Source organism: Acomys russatus, chromosome X (genome assembly GCF_903995435.1).
Source record: "Acomys russatus chromosome X, mAcoRus1.1, whole genome shotgun sequence".
In the NCBI taxonomy this organism is placed as follows: domain Eukaryota; kingdom Metazoa; phylum Chordata; class Mammalia; order Rodentia; family Muridae; genus Acomys; species Acomys russatus.
In genome coordinates this window covers 47,836,061-47,844,869 of record NC_067169.1, presented here as the reverse complement: position 1 = coordinate 47,844,869, position 8,809 = coordinate 47,836,061, and the positions used below count along the sequence as shown (strand labels likewise).

Below are 8,809 nucleotides of genomic sequence, written 5' to 3'. Positions count from 1 at the left end.
AGTATTAAGTATATTCTGAAGTTCAGGAAGTCCATATTTGAAGCTGAAACTTTGCATAATCCCCCCAACAGTCCTTAGTTTTTCAATATGGGATAATATCTTGAAAATGGACACTTGTTGATAAATATCATAAGATCTTACTTTGAGAATTATAATACAAAGTCATAATCACACACAAGATATTACTATCACTGTAATAAGGTAAGTAAGCTTGAAATATACACATAAAAGTCTGTGAAGAAGAAGATTAAACAACTTCATTTTCAATCTCATATTGTTCGTGTCTGCTATATTTCATTTCTTTTCTCATGTGTGCCAGATGATCTTCTGTGAAACTTTGCCTCAGAGTCTAGTCTTGCTGACAGTCTTTAGAAACAAGAAAGTTGTGACAGATTATGTGTGTTAATATGCTATACTCTGTAAGTTTGTTGGTGTATGTACTTGTATATTTATGTTATTTATGCATTTCTAGAATTATGTAGGACAGTGTGGAAAGATACCTTAACTTATATGATATTCAGTAATTTACAGTTAAAGAGTCTATAAGCTCAAAACATGTGAGAAAGAATGTGTATGCCACATATACAGTGACCAAAACATGATTACCTGCATCCCGGATATCTATGCCAATACAGGAATTCCCCCACTCCAAATAATCCTGTTAAGGTTGAATATCAGAGCAGCTACATGTAGAACTTGCTCTCATCAAAGTATTTCTTCAAATATCCTAACTTATACAGAAATACAGTTTCTTGGTACTTAATATATATAATATATGCATTTGAATTTGTAAAAGGGGAGAATCTAGCAATTTCTTTGTCTATCACTTCTGGTACATTCTCTTTGTTCATGTGTACATTTCAAGCGTGATGTCTTCCTAGTAATGTGACAGTGCTAACACACAGCCAGTAAGGGATGTACTATAAACTGTTGTCTCCAGAAGTGAAAACAAATTTTGCAATAATATTTACACAACAATTTTGCTGGGCCTATCAGGTGGCTGATAACGATTGTTCAGAAAAAGGTTGGCTAGGGTGAGTGGTGCAGTCTATGTAAAAGGACACACATGGGGTTTAGAAACCATGTGACCACAGTTCTTTAGCACCATGCCCGAACCCACAGAGCTAAATGGCTGCACATGGGTTAGAGCCTAGGATCTAGAGCTCATTAGCACCATGTTCCAACCAAATGAGCCCTTCAGCCAAAAACTTCTTACAATTGTAGCACCCTCAGACTTGGCTGGGTACTGAATTCAGATTAGTTGCTGCTGGAAAAATGTCTAAACAAAGGCCCATGTGAAGTTGAAACTATTCCTATGCCCAACTCTTTAAACATCCACACATCACCAAAACCGTTGTATAAAGTTCTGGGTCTGTAGTGTTTCCAACCAAGTCAGCAGCAAACTTTGAAGCTGGATTATCTGTCAAGCATGGAACATTCCAGATTCCAAGCCTTACTGTGGGTGAAAGATATTTGATTATTTGTATAGAATAGGGATAGGGGTGAGGAAGTGCTTTCTTAGGAAGGGTAGAACATTAGGTTAAAGTATAATAGCACAATACTCATTTGAATTACAATGATAAGCCCTTTACCCAAATTTCTCCTAAATCTAAACTGGAGAAGAAGGCTATCAGAGCTAGGTACAATGCTTCTAAGAATCATGGGGTATTCAATTCAAATTCAACTTTGCCTTCTCCATGTGGGGAGGGAGAACCATAAGCAGACAGTCCATTATCCTGGGAAATATCTATTATACCAAATGATGAGTGAAAAGGAATACATATATCTGTCCTTAAGATAGTCAGAAGTATTTACATAGTGTGTTTGGAAAATACACAAGCAGAGCTCACTACTCACAAAGACTACTAATCCCCAAAACAGCTGAAGCCAAAAAGAGATCACAGGTAGGTTGGCAGTTTATAATGGTCACAATAGAAGATTCAGTCATGTTTTCAGCCTAAAACTACTCCAAATATGTATTCATATACTTTAGTAATATGAGTTAATTGTTTTGTAATTGGGGTATTAGTGATAGGACAGGGAAAATGGAATAAAGGATTAAAAGGACACATAAAAGAGACAATGGAAAGAAAGTGATTTAAACTTGAACTAGGTTCTTCCCCTAATTTGTCCTTGGTAATTTACTGAAATATTTGAAGATCTGAATCCAAAATCTGCCACATCTTTTCCCTAAGTGAAAACAGAGTAGCTGGAAGCTGACTCTCATTACTTCATTTCCTGATACTAAAAATCTGTCCATACCTTACAAATCAGGAGATATCACAGTAGAGTCTGGATAGCTTGTGATTGTTAAGAAGATTTTAAAAACAAGAAGAAAGATAATAGTGGAGAAAGCAATTGAAAGAGAAGTAAATAAAAGAGGAGAAAGATGATTATAGGTTGGAACAGGAGCAAGGAAGAGGAAATGGACAAAGGCTAGGAAAGGGTGGGGAGAGACCAGGGGGAGGCCAAGTATATTGAGGAAGAGGCAAAGAAGAAGAGAGAAAATTGAGGAAGACCACAAGTTCAATTCTCATCCTGGTATCATCTTTACACATGCAACCATGGATGCTGTCCAAAGAACCATAATAATGTTGTCTCCAAAACAATGGCAGTAACAGGATGAGGTATCACTTCTTCCTCCTCCTCTCTTCTGCTGAGTTGAAATTGTCCATAAGCTACGGAGACAGGGACAATTAAAACAACAGTAAGAACATTACATTTTCTCGCTTTTCCAGAAAAAGAAATACAAAAGTACACATTTACATGAAACAAAGTAGGAAACTAAATGTAGAGTCAGAAACATGGAGGAGGTTTGAGATTTTGAAGTGTGGACTTGGGCACTTTGATTTTTCTTGCATTCAGAGAGAAGCTATCACCAAAATTTTATGCAGCAACCTAGGGAAATAACTCTGATTATATGGGGTGAATCATTTCACTGCCTTCTCTATGCCTGGGCATCTGTAACATTCCCCATCCTCACTACCACAGGAGAAAAGATACTACTAAGCACTTGCACGTATAAGGGACTTTGAGTTCCCAGAGCATCCACTGAAATGATATCTTAGTCTCCTAACCTTTCCATGGGAACAAAATAATAAAACCATTCTCCTGTACATCAAAATAAAATATAAATAATGATATATAGTAGCTCACAGAGATCCTGAGGCCTGCAGTATCTGTGGACAAGCACAATATTTGTTTGGGTGGTACTCAAAATATTAAAAGAAACCTGGTGGCAAAAAAAAAAAAAAGATAGAGTTTTTAAAACTCCAAGTCAGAGAAAAATTTTCCTCTGAGTGACAGAAAAATATCTGATAATCAAATATTCTTGGTGTATTCAGTTTGGAGTGAGATCAAAAACAGAAAAGAGGAGCATACATAAAACTAGAGAAACGGTAATTTGAGTGAATAAGACATAGGTTAGTTCACATGACCCTGATCTCTCCAATACTGTCCCTGTTTTTCTATGTAAACACATGTGAAATTAATGAAGTCTAATTATTTTGATCACATCATACCTCAGATATTTTGAGAACTGATAGTCAATCGCGGTCTGGGCAGCTTAAACTCTAGGCACTGAATGGAGAAAGGAGATTTCAACTGCAGGGGAGGGAGGGGGACTGGGCAGCTCATCAAAATCTTTGAATCGTGGGAATTTGGGCACTCCTGGATTGGGATCCACACAGGCAGGGGGGTGGGTATGAGATACAGAGCTCAGTCGGCGATGCTCTCCCCTGAGGCGGCTGATTTTATCTAGCAGCATCTTCTGGATTTCCATGATGACCTTCTGAACTTCAATACGGAAGCTATCACTGAGCCAGCAATAGATGTAGGGATTGTAGCAGGAACTGCTAATTGCTAGCCAGTGGAGGAAAAAGTATAGACCATTGTGGCTTGAGATGGATTCACTGGATAGCAGCACCAGATAGAGATTGAGGGGGAGCCAGCTGATTGTATAGAGAAGCACCACTGTCATCAGCATCTTTAGGGTCTGCTTCTTCTTTCCACGCTGGCAGATGTAAGTGTGGATATTGATGTCATCAACAGCATCATGGATCCATAGCTTTTTAGCCACATGGCCATAGACAGCCACCAGCACCAGCAAAGGCAAGATGAAGAAGAGCAGAAAGGTGCCCAGGTCAAGGTATTTCCATGTGGATTTTGAAGTATATGGGAAACTTGGGAGGCAGGCAGTTTCCTCAGTTGTGTTTCTAGGTTATGAGAGAGAGAGAAATCAAAACTAACGATTTAGTCTTTTTCTTAAGGCCCACATCAAACTGTGTGGCAATTAGATCTTAAGGGTGAGATGCATTTACTGTTTGTGTTCTGTCTGTATTGAGCATAAACCCAGGAGGACTGGGATTCAACTGACCCAGAAGTCTCATTTACCTGTAGGAATACCATGGCCTCAAAGATGGGAATTGTAACCCACTGCCCTGAGAGATTTAGGGAAATAATGACAAATTACAGGTTAGAGAATTTTTTCTATATATGTTTTTAAATGTACATATCCTAGCCCCTAATTCCTAAATCATTCCTTATGAGTTCCAAGGCCTTGGGTTGGCAGAGTAACAGAAATCATCTTATCCTGTATTCCTCTTACCCAATTTCCACTTGGTAAAGCTTCTGGTAAATGGCATGTGGCAAAGCAGCACAGGTGCTCACAATCCAGATGATAATGATACAAACATTGCCTTGCATGGGACTAATCCGGGACTTCAAAGGATATAGCATCACCTAGAAAGAAAAGGACCCCATCCATCTTTACAAGTCAAATTAAAGTGAGACATCCATAAACTGCTATTCTGATAGAAGGGTACAAAGACTTGAAGGTATGTGGATAGCAATGTGCTTCGTGGACTACTTTATTTTATATATAAATGTTGCTTCAGAAAAGTACAGCATTGCTACATTTGAAGAAGTCATCAGTCCAAGTGGGCTGATTTTAAAGCACCTGTTTCACTGTCTGCGGTTCTGGCTAGAAAGGAGACAGATGTCCAGTAGTATGACTTACTATTTTATTTTCTTTTTTCTCTACCTTCTATTTGGGTAGAAAAGTGCCCCTTATATTTCTTCATCTACCCTTCTACCTGGCATGCTCGTTGGCTTTTCTCATCTCCTCCTATCCTCTCCCAACTTGATTCCTTCACAGCCAGACTTTTCTACCTTGCTCCTTTTTTCTATCTTCCCTTCTATCTCCTATTGGTTGCCACTTAGATCATTCTATAGCTACTCTTATCTGGACATAACCACATACACTTCAATCCCTTGGTCTTTCCATACCACTCACTTTCTGTCACCCTCCTGAATGCGTAACTATATAATCCCCCCAGCTTCCCATCTCTTGCCTCGGTTCTTTTTAATTAATTTCAATCATCCTCCTAGCTCTTTATTCCTCAAATCTCTTTATCCCCTCCACCTCATTCCTCTATTCTTCCTCAGAGACTTCACTCCCACCTCCCATACAAAACCCTCAGTCAGACCTAAAACTACATCCACATTCTCTGATCTCTGTCCTCTTCCATCCTTTAGCCAGTCCTGCAATGCAGCAAACAGGAAATGTTTTCCAAAGAAGAACATGTATCATGTGTTTATTGCCACATCTCTGTTCCCATAGCATCCCAGAAAAGATGGTAGCATTTTTATTAGATTTGATTTGGTGAAATTCTGTGCTGCACCATCTTTCAATCTTCTCAAATTAAACATATACATTTGCCTATATAGACCTAAGACTTGGAAAACTTTTTGGATTATTTGTAGCCTTAATTGTCTCCACCTAAGAGAAGACTCTCTTTTTTCAAGATCTGGGAGGCACATACCCGATGTCGGTCCAGGGAAATAGCTGCCATGCTCATCACAGTTACATAGGCACATGAGTACTGGGCAAAGCGGCTGAGGTGACATGTCATCTTTCCAAACACCAAGGAATTACACAGATAGCGCACCTGTAGGAGAAATGGTTTGGTGATGCATAGGAATCCTGTGTCCATACCTCTCAAAAGTCCCAAAACACAAATAAAAGTCCCCTTGCTTCACCAAACTACTGGTATCATTTTCTCAAAAAGCAAAGCAATATTTTTCCACTCCAATTCTCACGCTCACCACATTTTCTCCCACACAACACCCTGGCTTGAAGCCATGGAGGGGCACTAAATCAACAAACCTACAAACTGACTTCAAGTTCATGTACAACATTTGAAAGGTGGAGAAATGGGGTTAATCTTTATGATAAATCTTGCATTCACACATTAGCCAAAAGCTCACCAGCAACAGGTCCCACTGCCTCCCTGGGCAGCCCAACACTCTCTCACTGTCTGCCATGGCAAGAGACTAATTCAGCGACGCAACAACTACCCTGCCAGTCTTCCTAGCACATTCCAAAGCTCTACAGTCTTTCTCAGCTTCAGTTTGATTTCCTATTAAAATGTTCTCCAAACCAAGCTAACCCTTTCTAACTCTCCCTCTCCTCTGACCACAGCAATCACTGCTGCAAGTACCAAGTTTTACTTTAGCTCTTGCCCCCTCCCCAGGCTACCCTCCTCAGTATCCCAGCTTACCATAGTGAAGGGAGAGCTGAGAAGAGCGAGCATCATGTTGGTCACAGAAATGTTGACAACGAAGAGGCCGGTGGCAGTGTGTACCCTCTTGTACTTCATAATTATATGGTTCAAGACCCAGTTGCCTATGATGGCAGCAAAGACCACTATGGTGTACCCTACCACTAACCAGAATTGCACCTGATCGTCCTGGGATACAATTTCCAAATCTAGGGGACCTGACGTATCGGCCAGGTCACCTGTGTTTGGCATGTGGTCTGCCAACTTATCCCTCATGGACAGCATGCCGTTACGGCCAGCATGCCCCACCGCAGATGCGGCATTGGATGCGGCCTGAAGCACCTGGGAGGTGGTGGAGGTGATCAAGTCATCAAAACCACTAGGTACACTCAGAGCTTCTGGAGTCAGCTCATCTCCGTAGCTCATGGTACCAGGGCTCTGGAAATCCCCTTCGGGCAATTCTGTAGTTGGGGCATCCATCCCAGTGCCTTTAGTGGACCGTGAGGTCACTAAGCCACTTGCTCAGGAGGCTCTCAAAGAAGGGAGAGGGCTAGTTGAGGCCGTAGACAAACAGGCAATTGGTGCCCTGGAGCTCTAAGCTGCTAAGGTGTTCTCCAAGATGTCTAGGGCAAGGAGAGGGAAAAAATAACAGGAGCCAGCAAAAAAGACTGGACCTGCTCAGGTTGGGCAAGTGCGCAGAGCTGGGCAGCTGAGCGCAGGGCAGTCGGTCTGCAAATGCTCTTCCTGGAGAGTACCCACAGCACCTGCTCCAAACTGGAGATGGCGTCAGGCTTCGCTCAAGCACAGATCCTCCTCCATGCTGCCAGTGATTATTCCGACCCAATTTCTGTTGCCTTCAGTCAGTCATCAGTCTGTAAGTCTTTCTGTCCAAGGCCGGCTGGAGCTGTGGGCAGGGCGGAGTCAGGCACTGCCACTCTAGCTCCAAGCCCGTGCAGAGCCGGCTTTCTGCAGCTGCCCTTTATAAAAAGTCCAGGGGCCCGCGCTGGAGCCAATGGGGAGCCTCGACTCAACCCCCCCCCCCTCCTCACCCCCGCGCGCGCCCTGTCCTTCTGGGCTGGGGAGTCTGAGAGGCTGGCAAAGTCTTTGTCACTCCTGTCTCAAGCCCCTCCTTTCGCTGCTCCCCTCTTCTAATCCTGCAGTTGGAAGCCTGGATTTATTGTTAATGGGTTCTTCTTTTAACACTACCCTGTCTGTAATTTGAATTCAGCATTTCCCTTTCCCTTGCTTTCTGTTTCTTTTCTGCATCATCGTCCTAGGCACCGGCTAGCTGTGACACAGGTACCGAATGGAGGCTGTGGAGACTGCAGTCGCATCTGGATCAACAAACCAGGCAGCTGCCTGGGGAGAGTGATCTATAGAAAAGACTTGCACAGATGTGGTGCTTTCACAGAGAGAATGAGGCAGGGTGCAGCTGGAGAACTAAAGGACAGTTTAGCTTAGGAGAAGCAAGAAAAGGTCATCTGGGAGCGGGCTCAACACTATATTCTGTTTTGTCTAGCCTCTAAACTGCATGCCACCGACCAGGGAACTCTGATCCTGGCCTCTGGAAACAGGGCACTCTCATCTGGCACCCAGGAAGTAACACTTCTGGAAAACTAGACTGTGTCAGATTAGTCAGCGGTCTGGTCTAAAGGGTGAGTCCCTCGGGAAGATTTAGAATTTGGGAAGCTTCGGCATAGCAATGCTGCTACCATTTAAAGCAGCAGGGAGAGGGAGATGTAGAGGGTTGCGGTGGAAAACACTCTAGGACTGGTGGTCCCTCACTAGTTTTTCTCCTGGAAAATTTTAGCTACAGCTCCATTCCAGAGGTGTTAGAGTCACAACCAGAACAGCTAAGCTACCGCTCTAGAAAGGATGGAGGAGACCCTGGTCTTTCACAGTGTGTCATTTAGTTATCATCTGCCCCCACCCCTTTTCAGTAAGTGGAGAGACTGGGATAAATAGATTATACAAGGTCATGGGGGGATTAGTTGAAGCATCAGAACTAAAAATTAGAAAGGGCATTCAGAGACCTCAGCTATGCAGCAAGCACTCTGTTTAAGAATTCCTGGTGTTTGTTACAGCCAGTCTCGTGACTTTCTAGCCACCCTTTAGTGCCCAGAGGCTAAACCACTATTTCCTGGAGGAAGTAAAAAGGAAGACACCTGATCTCAAGAATGTCAATAATTACTGATTAAGGCATAAGCAGGAATCAATTTAGTACCATCACTATCATCATCACTGTCCAG

General features: G+C 42.4%; 1 protein-coding gene across 1 annotated transcript; it reads right to left on the bottom strand.

Annotated features, from left to right (window-relative positions):
- Positions 1–718: 718 nt before the first annotated feature.
- Positions 719–7,527, bottom strand: LOC127185611 (G-protein coupled receptor 83-like). The gene is made up of 5 exons (XM_051142050.1): positions 6,561–7,527; positions 5,823–5,948; positions 4,607–4,740; positions 3,522–4,214; positions 719–2,678 (listed from the first exon to the last, which is right to left on the bottom strand). Exons 1-4 carry the CDS (start codon positions 7,038–7,040, stop codon positions 3,566–3,568), a joined length of 1,389 nt encoding a protein of 462 aa, XP_050998007.1. The 5' UTR covers positions 7,041–7,527; the 3' UTR covers positions 719–2,678; positions 3,522–3,565.
- Positions 7,528–8,809: the final 1,282 nt, after the last annotated feature.

Coding starts and splice junctions, on each gene's coding strand:
- LOC127185611 (XM_051142050.1), bottom strand. CDS start 7,040: ATGGATGCCCCAACTACAGAATTGCCCGAAGGGGATTTCCAGAGCCCT. Junction 4,741..5,822: donor TTTCCCTGGACCGACATCGG/GTATGTGCCTCC, acceptor TTTTCTTTCTAG/GTGATGCTATATCCTTTGAA. Junction 4,215..4,606: donor CTTTACCAAGTGGAAATTGG/GTAAGAGGAATA, acceptor CTCATAACCTAG/AAACACAACTGAGGAAACTG.